Here is a 17,302-nt window from a genome sequence, read left to right as displayed (position 1 = left end):
AGTTTCACCGACTGAAGTTTAATTTCATGTTTTTCTGTCTTGTCTTTGTTTTTAAATACTAGCTCATAATAAAATAAGATTTTTATTACTATAAAAGACAAAACCATGATTTCTATTCCTGGAAATACATTAAAAAATACAAAAAAATCTCACTTTCAGTTCGAACCAAAAAAACGACAACAGCTTGTTTATTCAAAAATAAAATAAAATATAAAAATAAAAACAAGAAACTAAATTAAAGTGTCAAATAAATTCTGTAAAAATAATCTGTCAAAAATACTTTTTCCTGTTTCTTCTTCTCTTCAGTTTATTTGTGTGGAAATGTCAGTGAGAGCCTGAAACCAGAGTCCTCCAGAGTCCACCAGAGTCCTCAAGGGTTCACCAGAGTCCTCCAGAGTCCCCGAAAGTCCACCAGAGTCCTCAAGGGTCCACCAGAGTCCTCAAGGGTCCACCAGAGTCCTCCTGAGTCCCCTTGTGTCCACCAGAGTCCTGCAGAGACCTCCAGAGTCCTCCAGGGTCCACCAGAGTCCCCTCTCCTCCTGTGATGCTGCAGTGGACCCGGGTCAGGCAGTCCGGATCAGTTCTGTTGCCTTTTGATAAAACTTTATTTATAATCGTGGTGCTAAAAAAACGTCTCGAGGGCTTTTACTTCCTGTTCGTGTCGTTACACTTAATGAAGAAAAAATAGACATTGTTTGTTTGTTTGTTGTTGTTGGACAGAAGCTGCCAAAAAAATAAATAAAAACAACTGTAGGTGTTAATGAATGGATCAAATGTTGATTTATTTAGTATTTATTATCATCATAATCATAATCATAATAATAATTATTATTATTATTATATTTCATGGATTATATTATAAATATCTATTAAATGTATATTTTTGCCCACATTTTTATTTAATTTATTGTATATTTAAATGTATTTATTTATTTATAAATGTATTCTGTTGTGTATCTTCATACATTACCTTAAACATTAAATAATATTTTAAATAAATATGTGGAACAGTAAAAGTAATACTTTTTAATTAATAAATATAAATTAATTAATGAATATTTTAGGGAAATTAAACATAAAAAAATAATACAAATGCAAATTTTAAATAGAAATCATTATTTTATGTCACATATTAGTAATTAATCATTTTAATGGCATTTATACTTTTGTTTATTTATATTTGGCAGCTTTGGTCCTTCAAATAGTTTAAAAAAAAGAATTCTACCTCAAAAGACAATAAAGTGAAACTAGATATGAGTTATTAATATTAAAGGTAGAAAATAAATATAATAGAATCAGAGTGAAGAGTGTTACTGTCACATGGTTTAATGTGCTGATCTGAATAAACAACAATAACAAATAAAATGTTTCCTTCTTTTCTTCAACAATCTTCAATAATTTTTCCTCTTGAAATAAATATTCTTCTGTCAGGAATATGAAATCAAAGAGTTTTAATGATGAGACAGAAAAATATTCCTGATAAACACTAAATAATAAAGATCATAAGAATTCAGACTTGAATGATGTTTGAAGACTCAAAGTGTTTATGCAGCAAAAAAGGGAGAGAGTAAAAGCTTTTATTGTGAAAGGATGTTATTGAGATCACATCAGTCATGTTTATTGTAAAATAATTTCAGATGTTTATGATGATTTATTTATATTTAATAAATAAATCCAGTTTATCGTCGTTCCGACGGTCCATGAACGCATCATCAGTTACATATAATATATATCCTCAAGACATGACAAGACTTTAACCCTTTAAAGCCTAAACCATGAAATAATTGCCAGAAAATTCTATTTTTTTGTGTTTATTGAACCTGCTGACAAATTGAAAAAAAATTAAATATCAATTTGCATATATGAATTCTGATTTGTATCAATACAACGGGTCTTTTTGTCCAATTTGTTGCTCATCGTTTTTTTTTCTTGAAGTAACTGAACAAACTTGACTTTCCTTTTAACATATCCCTCAAACATGCACATATTTTTTTTTCCATATAACACATCATACATCTGCTGATATGAAGTTTTCATGCAGCAATAACAGATCCTCCAGTGGAACCAGGAAATCTGGTATTTTTATGCAGTTTGTTGCTCAGTTTGTTTATCTTCAACACATCTGCAATGCTCAATTTTTTTGCCATCTGAAAATACACAACAAAAAAAAAAACATATTATGTATTTCTTTGAATTGTTCGAGAGATATATCAATTCTACTCTAAATTTACCTCATTATGTCAGTTAAACCTTTACTTAGTTTACCTAAATGAGAAAAAATACTTTATGTTGCTTTATTTAATGCATGTATGAAATGTAAAAAAAAATGACAGTTTACAAATTTTCAAATAAATTGAAATTAATACCTGCTGTATCGAATTTGATACACACATTTTCAACACGGTTTTACTATAAATTAAGTTATGAAATATTAATTAATTTTACATGACATAAGGTAGCCTACTCCTGTTAGTGAATGAGAGCGCGTGCTTGTTTGTCTCTATATGTCAGCCCTGTGACAGTCTGGCGACCTGTCCAAGGCGTACCCTGCCTCTCACAGTCTATGCTCTCACCCAATGTTAGCTGGAATCAACTCCAGCCTCCCAAGTGCGGATAAGTGATAAAAGGATAAGATACTCCAATATATTTTGATCCAATATAAGAGGAGAAAACTTCAAAAGTATAGTAGAAGACAGGAAATCTAGGGAAGGGAGAAAAATCCTTCTGAGATTTCTCGCCACAATTGGACTAATTAAAATAATATAACAGAAGGAAAAGTATGAAGTCCAGCAGGTGACGTGACGGTAAATGCAACAAAAAAAGGATGCCAACTGCCAATAAACATCAAAGAAGAAGAAGAAGAAGAAGAAGGTTCCTCTCATATGCTATGGTTCCTCTGCAGTTCCTCTCCAGACCTGCAGGAGGCGCTCTGGGCTCCCGCAGGGTCTATTACGTCACTGTCATGGCGGCGCTCTGTTGCTGCTTCACCTCACGGTGAAACTCTCCGACACAATTTATTTTATATCATTTAGTTTCTCAGTTTTTCCTCCCGGATGAGCTGAAGCTGAAACTGAAACAGGTCGGTGACTTTCTGAGTCTGACGTCACGCGGCTCGCCAGACTTCACTGGGAAATCTTGTGTTTTAATGTTTTTAGTGTTTTTTTGGATAATTTCTATCAGACCAACTGAACATTAACATAACCTGAAAAGTTTGATTTTATTAAATCATTCGGCGATAATATTTCCTGATTTCAGGTACTGTCAGAATAAATATTAACCGGACAGGTGATTATAAAGTCTCTCTTTAATTATTCTCTTTATTTATTTATATATTCTTATTATTCTTATTCTTGTCTTTATATTATTATTATTATTATTATTATTATTATCTTTATATTATTATTATTATTATTATTATTATTATTATTATTCTCTTTATATTATTTTGCTGCTGGTTCAGTTTCTGTTCGTTGGATAGAAACCGAACTTCATTAAGAATTTTACTGTTTTAATGATTTTTGAACAGAACACCTGTAAGAATTGAAGATTAAGGTTTTATTTGAACATTTTGGATCCAAAAACAAATTTGGCGTTAAAACCAAAACTGATTAATGTCAGATTCTTTATAAGCACACAGATCAGCTTAAATCACTCCTTCTGTCTTATTAGGGCCACGGGGCAATCGCACCGAGCACTATTGTTATACTGTGGATTTTTTCTTCTTCCTCTTCCGGATGCAATTTCGTCCCGGTACTAATTATATATCAAAACGTGCGGTTTGATTGGGATCGGTGTGCTATTACTTTTCTCTACGGTCTCTCTGCCCAAAATTTTGCATTGAAGTGAATGGGAGGGCCGGAAAAAAATGAGCGAAAAAGAACAACAATTGGAGATTTCTAAACGTCTACTTCTCCGGCATAATTTCACCTAGAGACTCCATTTAAACTTTAAACAGTAGACACAAGTCTTGTGTATCGGTGTATTAATCCACGTTTGGATAGGTCATATAGTTTTGAATCAATCCCTGTTCAATGACCATGATCATTTTTGGAGAAATTCTGAGATTATAATGGGTGTGTATTGCATGGAATTTTCGTGTCACAGTGTGTGACAAATTGTCAAAAAATAAAATTGAAAACTGAGCTCAAGGCCGCAAATTCCACTCTCCAGAAATAATTTATACATAGAAACATAGGAAAGCCCCTAAAGGGACATGGTGAAAATAAAAAAAAAACTTTGATAGAAAGTATCGAGAAAGAAAGTATCTCTCTCGAGCGCACGAGAAACGTTTCTCGTGAGCATGAGATATTTTCCCGTGAGCAGGAGATGCATATTGCATGCGCGCATGGTGTCTGTAAGAACACCCTCTGCATTTCAGCTTGTTTCTGTATGAAAATGACATTACAGGAGTTAGTTCGGCTATATATTGACCTGGGGCTTCATTATAAGGACATTACTGCTTTACTTAAAAAAAAAACGACAGTTGTTTTCCCAAGATAACGATATAATTAATGCGAGATCTTGAGAAAACAAAACAATAGTGTAGTCCAGACGCGTTCCCAGTAATGTAATGTATTTGTAACCCGGCCCATGTGGGATGAGCCTCTCCACACCCTGGGACTCTGCGTTGTGTTTTTTATGATGATGAAGGGCGGAGGAGGGACCAGTCGGACACGGGTGGTCGTTATTTTGCGGCTCGGACCGCGTCGTGCTTTATTTCTCACAACGGCTGGCAGCTCAACCTTAAACAGTACAAGTAAACACTGGAGTGAGACAACAGAAAGTCTAAAGGCTTGTGTTGTGTCCTTACTGGTTTCCACACTAACTGGTTGCCGGAGATCTGCGCAGTTTCTGTTACGCATGAGCTGTCCGTGGTACTGAAACAACAATCGCCCTTAATGTGATAATTTTCTGTCTGATGCAGGTCTATGTTATGCTGTACGTTAACACTTTATCGAGCCTACTGATTGGGTACATCTGTAGTCGGCACTTTGTGCAATAAAATGATTTATTGTGCCTTGCGATAGAGCCGATACGCATGTTGTGTACAGCCTTTATAAAGCTCTGTTGGGAGAGCTTGTTTTATAGGCAATGTTTTGCTGTCATTTCCTTTGTAATGCATAATGTTGCAAAGTAATGTCCTTATAATGAAGCCCCAGGTCAAAATATAGCCGAACTAACTCCTGTAATGTCATTTTCATACAGAAACAAGCTGAAATGCAGAGGGTGTTCTTACAGACACCATGCGCGCATGCAATATGCATCTCGTGCTCACGAGAAAAGTATCTCGTGCTCACGAGAAACTATCTCGTGCTCTCGATAAAAGTATCTCGTGCTCACGAGATGCCAATTTTTTTTTTTTTTTTTCACCATGTCCCTTTAGGGGCTCCGTAATTTCTTCATTTTTCTTCACTGAAAACATATGCAGCTGTTCAGGAAGAACTCAGGACGCTCAAAGTGAAGTCGGATCAATGATTGGTATTATGTTTTTGCCAAAAATGCTTTCTGTTCGAGGCCAGAAATTCCAGTCTGTCCACCTCTGGCTGCTGTCACAGTGCCAGAAGATTCCACAGCTGTTAATTCCGTTGATTGCTCTGCTCTGATTGGTCGACCGCAAAGCCTTTGATTCTTAGATGTGATTACAGTTACAGATACACTCATGCATGCACGCACGGACGCACGCATGCACACTCCTCCAGATACAAATGCTTCACACACACACACACACACACACACACACACATAAACACACATTTTGATGTTAAAGGGCATAGGTTGCTGTATAAATAAATACTTGAAAAGGAATGCTTGTTGTAGGTGTGCTCCTTGTATATAATATAGTATCATAATATATTAATTGTTTGAAATCTCTGAAGAATCTCATCATAGTGTAAACACACCGGCAGTAGCCCCCGTGGCCCATTCAGAATTTCCCCTGAGGAAATTTTCTAGTTTCTGTTTATTCTCTCAGTCAAACGGTTTTAATTAATCATCATGATGATCCTACAGAGAAAAAATATATATAAATACATTATAATGATGAATATTAATTTAGATTCATTCTAATAAATACTATAATAATTTGTTTCTTTAAATATAATAAAATCATTGTAAACAGATCTCAGCTGTCTCTGCAGGGATGAGTGTGATGTCATCAGTGATGCGTGGCGCCCGGCGGCTTGTGCTGCTCCACCCCGCTGGGAGTTCCGCTCCCCCGCTCACCTGTCAGCATCACAGGAAGTTCGCCTCCAAACAGGTAAGACTGATGATGTCACGGTAGGGTGGTGGCGGTGAGCGGCGACTCTGGCTCAGCGCTTTTTCTGTGCAGGTCAAAGGTCAGCGCAAGGAGCAGAAGGTCAGAGAGAAAGTGGATAAACAGGAAGTGGAGGTCCGGAGGGGGATGACAGCGGCCGAGCTCGCCGTCGCCATGAACAGAGACTTTGGTATGAATGGCGTCACTTCCTGTCGGTGGTGGTGGCGGCGCTATGTCACTGACTGTCTCTTGTTCAGCTCACCTGCAGGAGGCGTTGCAGCACCTGGATGCGCTGCGGCCCAACATGCGGCTGGACGAGCACTGCATCAAGGAGGCGGTGACACGCTCCGGGATGAAGTTCAGATTTGCCAAACTGAGCGACGACAGAGAACGCACCAACCAGGACGCCAGCAGGAAGTACGCACAGGAAGTCACTTGAAGCTTGTTATTATGATAAACGATTGTTAAAAACTCAGGAATTCATATTTATGAATTAAATATTTACTGTCATTACTACACAATGACTTTTATTGCGAAATTTTACGACATGCTATAATATGACTTTTATTGTGAAATTTTAGAACATATGGTACTATGACTTTTATTGTGAAATTTTAGGACATACCATAATATGACTTTTATTGTGAAATTTTACGACATACTATACTATGACTTTTATTGTGAAATTTTACGACATCCTATACTATGACTTTTATTGTGAAATTTTACAACATACTATACTATGACTTTTATTGTGAAATTTTACAATATACTATACTATGACTTTTATTGTGAAATTTTACGAAATACTATATTATGACTTTTATTATGACATTTTACAATATACTATTTTTAAATACATTTTTTACTCACTTGTTTGACCTCTGACACCTGCCCCCTGCAGGCCCCCGGCCGCCCCGGCCCTCCTGGTGCCGCGGCCCCCGGTGGTCACCATCATGGGCCACGTGGATCACGGGAAAACAACGCTGCTAGACAGCCTGAGGAAGAGCCAGGTCGCCGCCTCGGAGGCCGGCGGCATTACGCAGCACATTGGAGCCTTTCTTGGTAATGAGCTGCTGTTTGGAGGCTTTTAATGTGAAAATCCTGAAAGTGCTGACTCTGTGGTTTTCTGCTTCCAGTCCAGCTGCCCACAGGTGAGAAAATCACCTTCCTGGACACTCCGGGTCATGCCGCCTTCTCCGCCATGAGAGCTCGTGGCGCCAATGCCACCGACATCGTTGTCCTCGTCGTGGCGGCCGACGACGGCGTCATGAACCAGACGATCGAGTCAATCGAGCATGCCAAGAGAGCCAACGGTAAGAGCTGCGCCTGGCAATCACTGCTGAGGGCAGAACAACTGTGTTTCTACTGTTTCTTCTTGATGTTTCCTGTATGTCCTGTGTCTTCACCGTGTCTTCACCGTGTCTCTTTGTGTCTCCGTGTCCTGGTGTGTTCCAGTGCCAGTGATCGTGGCGGTGAATAAGTGTGATAAGCCTCAGGCCGATGCTCAGCGGGTCAAACAGGAGCTGCTGGCTCACGATGTCGTGTGCGAGGAGTTCGGAGGAGATGTCCAGGCGATCCACGTCTCCGCTCTCAAGGTGAGCCGCTGCGCCGCCGGCCGCTGAGCAGGAATGGATGATGTCGTCGTGATGTAAACTGACGACCTCGTTGTTGTTTTTGTTGTCAGGGCGACAACCTGCTTTCACTTGCCGAGGCCACCGTGGCGTTGGCCGAGGTTCTAGAACTGAAGGCGGATCCCAGTGGCGCCGTGGAGGGCGTCATCATCGAGAGCCGCACCGACAAGGGCAAAGGGTTAGTGTGACCCAGGTTCTATTGGTTCTAGATGTGACCCTGGTTCAATGGGTTGTAGATGGGACCCAGGTTCTATGGGTTCTAGATGTGACCCTGGTTCAATGGGTTGTAGATGGGACCCAGGTTCTATGGGTTCTAGATGTGACCATGGTTCTATGGGTTTTAGATGTGACCTGGGTTCTATGGGTTCTAGATGTGACCCTGGTTCTAGATGTGACCCTGGTTCTATGGGTTCTAGATTCAGTGACGCTGGTTATATTGGTTCTAGATGTGACCCGGGTTCTGTGAGTTCTAGATGTGACCCTGGTTCTATGGGTTCTAGATGTGACCCTGGTTCTATGGGGTCTAGATGTGACCCTTGTTTTATGGTTCTAGATGTGACCCTGGTTCCATGGGTTCTAGATATGACTCTAGTTCTATGGGTTCTAGATTCAGTGACTGTGGTTCTATGGGGTCTAGATGTGACCCTGGTTCTCTGGTTCTGTCCCCTCAGTCCTGTAACAACAGCCATTGTGCAGCGGGGAACGTTGCGCCGCGGTACCGTCCTGGTGGCAGGGAAGAGTTGGGCTAAAGTCCGCTTCCTGTTTGATGAGAACGGGCGAGCGGTGGCGGAAGCGGCGCCAGGCACGGCAGTGCAGGTGGTCGGCTGGAAGGATCTGCCACCCGCCGGAGACGAGTTCCTCGAGGTCGAGACAGAGGTGAGAACTCCACCAGGATTTATTAAAAAATAATAGTCACAAATAGAAAATTTCCTCTGGGGAAATTCTGAAATGGCCACGGAGGCTACTGTCGGTGTGTGTACACTATGATGAGATTCTTCAGAGATTTCAAACAATTAATACTATTAATGTTATGATACTATATTATATACAAGGACCACACCTACAACAAGCATTCCTTTTCAAGTATTTATTTATACAGCAACCTATGCCCTTTAACCTCAAAATGTGTGCGTGTGTGTGTGTGTAACGAAGATCGCATAAAGTTACCTCTGTGTGTGTGTGTGTGTGTGTGTGTGTCTGTGTGTGTGTGTGTGTGTGTGTGTGTGTGCGCGTGTGCGTGTTTGAAGCATGCAAATATCAAAGGCAATCACAGCAGAGCAATCAACAGAATTAACTGCAGCTGTCAAATGTTCCGGAAGAGTGACAGCAGCCAGAGGTGGACAGACTTGAATTTCTGGCCTCGAACAGAAAGCATTTTTGGCAAAACCATAATACCTATCATTGATCCGACTTCACTTTAAGCGTCCTGAGTGCAACTCTCAAGTTGTGGGACTAGTAGCGGGACGAAATTACGTCCGGAAGAGGAAGAAAAAAAAATCCACAGTATAACAGTAGCTACCCTACAGCTATTGCTGTATGGGACCAGTGCTCGGTGTGATTCCCCCGTGGCCCTAATAACTACAATAATAATAATATAATAACCCAATTCATTCACCATCAGACTGATGGATAGACAGACTTATGCAGAGATAAAGAAACAAACAAACAAACATCTCTGTTTGTGTGAGCTGCAGAAATTAATCCCTGAGTTTGGTCTCACAGCAGCGGGCAAGGGAGGTGGTGGAGTGGAGGAGCTACGAGGAGGAGCAGCAGAAGCTGCAGGAGGAGCAGCGCGCGATCGAGCTGAAGCAGCAGTTGCACCTGCAGGAGTATCGGGAGGAGCGGGCGGGGCTGGAGCACCTGAGCTGGAGGAAGAGGAAGTCCGCCCTGTACCGCGCCTACAAGACACGCTTCGCCACGAGGCAGAACGAGAAGACTCAGCAGGACGAGCTGAGCCTGCCCATCATCATCAAAGGTACCTGCATCTGATAGGCTGCTCGCTGTGAGGTCACTGTGATGTCACTGCGATGTCACAGGTCATTTACAGACAAAGCTTTTTTGAAGTTATGAGAAAGTAACAGAATTAATAATAAACATTTTAAGTAAATTATCAATAAATGCAGGAACTTCTGTCTGTCCCCTGTCCTCTATCTTATGTCCCCTGTCTGCAGGAGACGTGGACGGCTCTGTGGAGGCGATCCTGGGCATCGTGGAAGGTTACGACGCTCAGCAGCAGTGTGATCTGGAGGTTCTGCACTTCGGCATCGGAGACGTTTCAGAGAACGATGTCAACATGGCCGAGGCATTCGGAGGTAACCTCAGGGTCACAGGTCAGGGGGCGGGGCCAGGAGGGTGTTCTGACTAACTTAAGAAGTCTTATAAACACTCAAAATACACTAAATATTCTGACAGCAGGTGAGAATGTTAGCATGCAGGTAGCATGTTTCAGCTATAATTATATTTCCAGGATGATAAGTTCAAAAACATATTCACTTATTAACACAGCTGTTCTGACAGGTGCTCCTCCTGCCCTGTGACATCTCTCCTTCTTCTTATAATAATAATAATAATAATAATAATAATTATTGTCCTTCTTGTCAGGTTCCATTTACGGCTTCAACGTGACAGCCAGCAAGCCGATTCAGCAGCTGGCAGCGAAGCGCGGCGTCCCACTGCGGCTGCACTCTGTCATCTACAAACTGATCGATGAGCTGAAGGACGAGCTGGGCAGCAAACTGCCGCCGGGCGTCATCGAGGTCCCCGTCGGTCAGTCAGTCCTCATCTCAATAATCACCACAATCTATTACATATCACCATGACTTATTTTATTAATTTGCGACATACTATAGTATGACTTTTATTCTGAAATTTTACGACATACTATACTGCAACTTTAATTTTCAAATTTTACAACAAAACCTTTAATGGAGGGAGGGAATCTCAGGGAGAGCAAACAAGGACGGACAGTACATTCTTACATGTACATACAGACATACTTATATGTAAAACATGATGCATAGAGAGATGAATAGTGACAATAACAGCAGCGACACATCTGGAGTCTGAGCAGTGATAAACAGAATAATAACAGCAGTGATATAATATAGTAATATTAACACTGATGCTCACAGTAAATATGACAGAACTGTATCTGTTGTTAGTCGCGACAACAGTAATAATATTCTGTGGAGCACAGTTATCCACGATGACTTTTCACTAAATGTGCTTTGAGGATGTTCTGTAGACGTTCCTTGTTCTGTCTGATCGCCTTGTGCTCTTCCAGGTGAAGCGACAGTGCTCGCCATATTCGAGGTGTCGGTGGGGAAGAAGAAGGTGCCCGTTGCCGGCTGCCGTGTGCAGAAAGGTCAGCTGGACCGCAGACTGAAGTTCCGAGTGATCCGGGGCCAGGACACCGTCTGGGAGGGTGAGTCTCCGCCGCCGTCACATAGGAAGCCGCCCGGTGCTCCTCTGGCGCTCCTCTCCTCTGACGCTCCTCTGGTGCTTCTCTCCTTTGGCGCTCTCTGCTGCCCCCACAGGTTCTCTGGCAGCGCTGAAGCATCACAAAGACGAGGTTCAGACGGTGAAAACGGGGATGGATTGCGGCCTGTCAGCTGTCGACAATGTCGCCTTCAGTGCCGGTGATGTCATCATGTGTTTCGAGGAGCGGGATGTCCCGCAGGTCACTTCCTGGGACCCCGGCTTCTGAACTCCACTTCCTAGCATCCTCTGCTGCTGCGCAGACGAGAACCATAGGTGTAAAATATAAATATCACGATTTAACTTAATGATGTAAAATTTTCTTTGTTTGTACGAAATTACATCACTTCCTGTTGTGGCTCAGCAGAGTAATGTTCCTGGTTCCTGAAAAATAAACAGCTGTTGTTGTTTCAAACAATTTAATCAAAACATTTAAATCTGAGAAAATAAAACTGAAGTAAATGATTTAACAGTTTCTTGTCTCTGCTAATAAAGTTCAGTTACAGCCTGAATTTCTTTTGACAAAAATCAACATTGACATGCTACAGTACTTTTTTGAGTCGATCATTTTTGGACATCCCATCATTTGGTGTTTTTTTTTTTTTTTTAATCATTTATGCCCATATTATGCTCTAATATGTAACAAAAGACTATAATTGATCAATTTTAAGATATTTCTAGGCATTTTAAAATTTGACAACAATCGTATGACTTTTTTTAGGGGGTTATTTTTGGACATCCCATAATTTGGTGGGTTTGTTTGCTATCTTTGGACAAACTATACTATCACATGTATCAACAGACTATAATTGGGACATTTTTTTAAAATGTAGACATTTTTAAATCCGACCATTTTTGACAAAAATCAACATGAAAAGTCTTGACTTTTTATACCCATGGATGTAAACTATAAATGTCATGTTTGTACAACTTGACATCACTTTCTGTTGTGGCTCAGCTGAGTTATGTTCCTGGTTTCATGATTTACTTGGACATTGTTAATTAAACTCCTGAAAAATAAACAACAGCTTTTTTTGTTTCAAAAATTTTAATGAAAACATTTAACTCTGACAAAAGAAACCTGAAGTGAATGATTTAACAGCTCAGTTCAGTTTCAGTTCTGAAAAAAGACGTGTTGAACTACAAGAATTCAGACAAAAGAAGCTCAAAGAAAAAAGAAACTAAAAGCTGAAATCGACAAAGAAGAATAAAAGCGAGACTGTTCCTTTAATGTGAAGGGAGGTCAGCCGTGACCTTTGACCTCTTCACTTCCTCTTGGTCTTGGCAGGTTTGGCGAGCAGTGCCGGGCTGATCTGATCTGGACTCAGCCCTCTGACGGAGAAGAGGCGAGCGCTGCGCTCCGCCAGCGTCCCGCCGCACTTCAGCCCGCGAAACATCAGCTCCTCCTTCAGGACGTCCAGACCCAGAGACTCCAGCTGGGACACGGAGGACACGGAGGAAAGGTCCACCGCACGCCTTCCCTGCAGGACAGACACGAAGGACAGGTTTCAACAGGAAGAATCGCCACTATGACCAAAAGCAAACATGGAAGACTTCACCGTTTTATTCTGGAGGTCATTAACATAACACACTACTATGACTTTTATTATGAAATTTTAACAACATACTATACTATGACTTATGAGATTTGGGTAACATACTGTTCTGAGTTTTTCACATTAGAGCGACATGTGACTTTTATTTTGAAATTTGACGACATACTATACTATGACTTTTATTATGAAATATGATGACATACTATACTATGACCTCTATTATGAAGTTTGAATGACATTCTATATCATGACTTTTATAATGAAGTTTGACAACATACTGTAATATGAGTTTTACTAAAAAATGTTTATAAAAAATCTGCCTGAAAATATAAAGTTTCTTTGACATTTCTGTCCTCTGAGGACACCAGAGACACACAGAGGTAACATATTATGGGACGGACAGAGAACAGACTGCTGACCTGCTGCAGAGACGAACAGCTGGACTCTGATGGGTTCTGGTCTCGGCTGGTCTTTGCAGGACTGACGTTCTGGTCTCTGCTGGTCTCTGCTGGACTTACAGTCTGGTCTCTGCTGGTCCCTGCAGGACTGACGGTCTGGTCGCCGCTGGTCCCTGCAGGACTGACGGTCTGGTCGCCGCTGGTCCCTGCAGGACTGACGGTCTGGTCGCCGCTGGTCCCTGCAGGACTGACGGTCTGGTCGCCGCTGGTCCCTGCAGGACTGACGGTCTGGTCGCCGCTGGTCCCTGCAGGACTGACGGTCTGGTCGCCGCTGGTCCCTGCAGGACTGACGGTCTGGTCGCCGCTGGTCCCTGCAGGACTGACGGTCTGGTCGCCGCTGGTCCCTGCAGGACTGACGGTCTGGTCTCTGCTGGTCCCTGCAGGACTGACGGTCTGGTCTCTGCTGGTCCCTGCAGGACTGCTGTAGGACGAACTGGAACGAGACGATGATTTTAATAAACAGTCTGAATGTTTATGGTGCTGATGTGGATCAGGTCTGACATGGATCAGGTCCCTACCTGCTCTGCTCAGGCTCTGCCTCCTCTGACTGGGAGGTCGTGGCTCTGCAGCTGGAGGACGGAGACTCGTCTTCGTCCTCTGAGCTTGGCATCTCGCCCGTCCTGTAACCATGGAGACAGATTTACAACTCACAGTTCTGAAGTCTGTCAGATACCACAGAAGAAGAAGAGCTCCAGTCAGATGATGACGTCATGCTGTCTGACAGTAAACAATAAATAATAAAACAAACAAACTAATAAAGTGATGACCTCACCAAAAACACTTCTTTTTCTTCTTCTTCTTTGGCTGCTCGCTCTCTTCACTGCTTGCTCTTTTTACTGCAGAGACATCGTCCACCTTCACCTGAGAGCTGCAGGACGCCTGCAGACCTGAGGAGACAGACAGGGACAGAGACGGAGACAGACAGGGACACAGAGGGACAGACAGTTACATTTTGCTGAAGTGAATCTGTGGACGTTCTGTCAAAAAGCAGCTCAGACTTAAATGTGTCCCACTGGACACGTTTGATTATATTAAATCTGTTTGTCCCCCTTGTGGTTTTCATGTGTCAGGTCCATTTCTGTCACGTTTAGTGAAGTGTTTTCTTCTCACACAGATTTCTGATGGATGTGATTTTAACTTGTTCAGTGACAAACTCGTCTGCTCAGATTCCTCATCAGCAAAATATACAAACAAGTTCTGGTGTCAGACAGACGGAGTCCATCACCAGTAACACGCTATCAATGAGTTAAAATCACACAAACAGCAGATATGTGGCCCCTGACCCCGCCCCCGGCCTGGCCCCGCCGACCTCTGATGACGGAGTCCTCGAGTCTCTCTGACAGGTCGTGGCACTGCTGCTGGTACTCGGGGTCGGTAAACTGGTGTTTTGGCTCTGACAGCTTCCTCTGCAGGCGCTCCAGACGCCGCTGCTCCTTCTCCGCCTCGCGCTCCGCCTGCTTCTTCAGCCACTCCGCCATTCTGCACACACCACAGAAGAAGAACGTTAGGGTCACCTTCAGCGGCTCCTCCTCCTCCTCTGGCGGCGGCTACTCATACTCTTTCTCGTGGTTGACATCTCGGAGGCGGCGGCCGCTCAGGTCTCTGCACGCCTCGCGGTTAGTGGTCTTCTCGATCTGAGCGCCAAGAGCTCGCAGCATGGACCCGAACCCTGAAAACACACAGCGCTACGTTTACCACCACAGAAGATGAAGAAGAAGAACGAGTCCTGGCTTGTCAGACATTTCCTGAACGCACCTCCTTTTCCGCCGCAGAGGCGGGGTTCCAGGTGATAGACGGCGCCATGCTGCAGACCGTCCTCCAGCAGAGAGCGTCGGCCGCTGCTGATCACGTAGAAATCTGAAGAAGAAACGTCCTGCAGAGAGAGAGAGAGAGAGAGAGAGAGAGAGAGAGAGAGAGAGAGAGAGAGAGAGAGAGAGAGAGAGAGAGAGAGAGAGACACACACACACACACAACATTAACCCCCAGGGCAGGTTGAGCTTCTCATTTTTCATGTGTTAATAGTTTTGTCTGTGGTCATGAATTTTGCCCAGATTGCGTATTTGTATTTGCTCTTGTTATTTCCAGCTCAACTCCTGCAGTAAGGTTAAAATACACTGTGGACAAACAATTGTTACTCTTCAGGTTGAGCCATTGAAACACTCTAATTCAAAATGCTGTTTCTGATCTCACTTATGTTAAAACATAAAACATGCATGTTATTAAATCGGAGTGTCAATCTGGGCTTTGTCCTTGGAATTGATCACTTTTACTACTTTCCACCAGATTGCGTCATTTTGACCATATTCAGCATATAGAGAAAAACGTGATTTATACACAAAATCCATACACACAAGCATGTACTGCTTCAAATAAATCTAAACATGGGTCATCTGAATCACATCAGAGATGAGACATGACAAACTCATAACAAAAAGATTATTTACACAGCTGATTGCAGCAGGTCCATGAACATGGTGGCATATAAAGGGTTAACATGTTCAAACATCAATTAGTGTTTAATATCAATAATTAGGTCAGATGTAGAGGAAAAAATCAGTACAATGAAAGTAGAATATAATAATGTAGATTTTTTATAGCTTGATTTTATAGAGCGCTAAGCAGGAAGAGTGAGTATTTGACACTGCACAAAAAATAATAATGCAACAAAATCAGTGTTGCTGGTAATCATTTACAAGTTCCAGGCTGCAATAATTCAACTTTTTTTTTTTACTTTGCATGTAGTATATTGAAAATAATTCCTATTTTCTTTTCTTTTTTTTCTAAAAACATGGTGGTGTTATAACAGAAACCTGGCATTTAAAGGGTTAAAATATTTAAGAATCGATCAGTGTTTGATATCAATTATTAGGTCAGATGTAGGTGAAAAAAATCAGTACAATGAAAGTAGAGTATAATAATGTATAATATTTATTTGCTAGGTAGAACAGGTGTATAAATCTGACCTGAGGGTTCAAGAACTTCAGTTTGAGTTTCACGTTGTTCTGAAAGTTTGTCTGTTTTTCACTCAAATTTAAAATATAATCTCACACGTTTAACAGTCAGTTCATTGATTAGTCGTTTTTCAGCAGATTGTAGAGAATCTTTAACAGTTAATCTCTTTATTTTTATGTTTTATTTTATATTTAAATATATTTACAGACACGCAAACATTGTTTATAACGAATTTCATTTTTCTTTTAAAACATTTCTTGGATGATATTTAAAGTTTACGGTTTTTAGTTAAATGAAGTCTAAATGTGTTTCGGTAACAAGTAAAATGATTTAAAACTTCATTTTTTCTGTTTTTTTGGAACAAAATAACTTCGTGTTTGGCTAAAGGCTAATGGCTAACGGCTAGCTATCGTTAGCCCGGAGCCAACAGTACCAGCAGCTCCCCGCTGACCCCTCACCTGCTGCCGGACGAACCGGACCAGGACGTCCCGGACCAGGGAGCCGCCCGGGAAGCTCCAGAGAGACAAGCTGAAGATCGGGGAGCTCACGAACACCTGAAGGTTTTCCTCCATGTTAGCCTCACTGCAGCACAGGGCGCATGCGCAGCTTCTACTTGTGCGCCCTCGCCCTCCCTCCGGCGCAAGATGACGTCATCACGTAACGATGGCGTCACTGGAAAAAAAATCAAATAAAATAATCAAATAAAATGCTCATATTTGGCTGTTTTAATCACAGAAAGGATGATGATGCATATTTTCTCATACCTTTAATTTTTATTTTTGCCAAATACCACATCCACAAATGTAAGTTTTCAAGTAAAAAAGTTTATTTTTGTTGAAGTCAGAGTTTGAACAGTATATCTCAGCTCTCTCCTGTCTACAAAACAAAAAGCTGTGAAGACTGCCAACATATGCAGTGCGTTTAATGTCTTTAACATGTCATCTTGCGTCTGTTTATTTTATTATTTATTTG

The 17,302-nt window shown here is 41.7% G+C and overlaps 3 protein-coding genes across 6 annotated transcripts in view; 2 read left to right on the top strand and 1 right to left on the bottom strand.

Annotated features, from left to right (window-relative positions):
* The window catches only part of LOC131969055 (echinoderm microtubule-associated protein-like 6), a 32,586-nt gene extending 31,885 nt beyond the window's left edge, over nt 1–701 (top strand). For both annotated transcript variants that reach the window (XM_059330191.1, XM_059330182.1), the window contains one exon: nt 307–701. In XM_059330191.1, coding sequence (XP_059186174.1) covers nt 307–331 — 25 coding nt within the window. In that variant the 3' untranslated portion in view covers nt 332–701. The remainder of the gene's footprint in view (nt 1–306) is intronic.
* A 2,241-nt stretch (nt 702–2,942) lies between these two features.
* mtif2 (mitochondrial translational initiation factor 2) lies at nt 2,943–12,410 on the top strand. Of its 3 annotated transcripts, none has more exons than XM_059330285.1 (14): nt 2,943–3,079; nt 6,138–6,256; nt 6,329–6,443; nt 6,511–6,670; nt 7,158–7,318; nt 7,393–7,569; nt 7,712–7,851; nt 7,941–8,065; nt 8,559–8,763; nt 9,610–9,862; nt 10,059–10,199; nt 10,489–10,653; nt 11,171–11,311; nt 11,424–12,410. In XM_059330285.1, the coding sequence occupies exons 2-14, from the start codon at nt 6,140–6,142 to the stop codon at nt 11,591–11,593; spliced, it is 2,070 nt and encodes a 689-aa protein (XP_059186268.1). In that variant the 5' UTR covers nt 2,943–3,079; nt 6,138–6,139; the 3' UTR covers nt 11,594–12,410. The 3 variants fall into 3 exon arrangements, with proteins under 3 accessions (XP_059186268.1, XP_059186276.1, XP_059186284.1); XM_059330293.1 differs by having other exon boundaries at nt 2,947–3,255; nt 6,119–6,256; XM_059330301.1 differs by having other exon boundaries at nt 2,948–3,079; nt 6,119–6,256.
* Nucleotides 12,394–16,931, bottom strand: sde2 (SDE2 telomere maintenance homolog (S. pombe)). The gene is made up of 8 exons (XM_059330323.1): nt 16,789–16,931; nt 15,134–15,251; nt 14,936–15,047; nt 14,688–14,857; nt 14,151–14,265; nt 13,897–13,998; nt 13,340–13,811; nt 12,394–12,845 (listed from the first exon to the last, which is right to left on the bottom strand). Exons 1-8 carry the CDS (start codon nt 16,900–16,902, stop codon nt 12,630–12,632), a joined length of 1,419 nt encoding a protein of 472 aa, XP_059186306.1. The 5' UTR covers nt 16,903–16,931; the 3' UTR covers nt 12,394–12,629.
* Nucleotides 16,932–17,302: the final 371 nt, after the last annotated feature.

The sequence above is a fragment of the Centropristis striata genome, chromosome 1 (genome assembly GCF_030273125.1).
Source record: "Centropristis striata isolate RG_2023a ecotype Rhode Island chromosome 1, C.striata_1.0, whole genome shotgun sequence".
In the NCBI taxonomy this organism is placed as follows: Eukaryota; Metazoa; Chordata; class Actinopteri; order Perciformes; family Serranidae; genus Centropristis; species Centropristis striata.
Note: the sequence above shows the minus strand (reverse complement) of the source record. Positions and strands in the feature narration are given on the sequence as shown.

Excerpts from the sequence above, each read along its gene's own strand:
- mtif2 (XM_059330285.1), top strand. The coding sequence starts at position 6,140 with ATGAGTGTGATGTCATCAGTGATGCGTGGCGCCCGGCGGCTTGTGCTG. Across the intron at positions 6,257-6,328 it reads GGAAGTTCGCCTCCAAACAG|GTCAAAGGTCAGCGCAAGGA; the intron begins GTAAGACTGATG and ends TTTTCTGTGCAG. Across the intron at positions 8,066-8,558 it reads CGCACCGACAAGGGCAAAGG|TCCTGTAACAACAGCCATTG; the intron begins GTTAGTGTGACC and ends CTGTCCCCTCAG.
- sde2 (XM_059330323.1), bottom strand. The coding sequence starts at position 16,902 with ATGGAGGAAAACCTTCAGGTGTTCGTGAGCTCCCCGATCTTCAGCTTG. Across the intron at positions 14,266-14,687 it reads CGAGGACTCCGTCATCAGAG|GTCTGCAGGCGTCCTGCAGC; the intron begins GTCGGCGGGGCC and ends CTGTCTCCTCAG. Across the intron at positions 12,846-13,339 it reads GCTGTTCGTCTCTGCAGCAG|GGAAGGCGTGCGGTGGACCT; the intron begins GTCAGCAGTCTG and ends TCTGTCCTGCAG.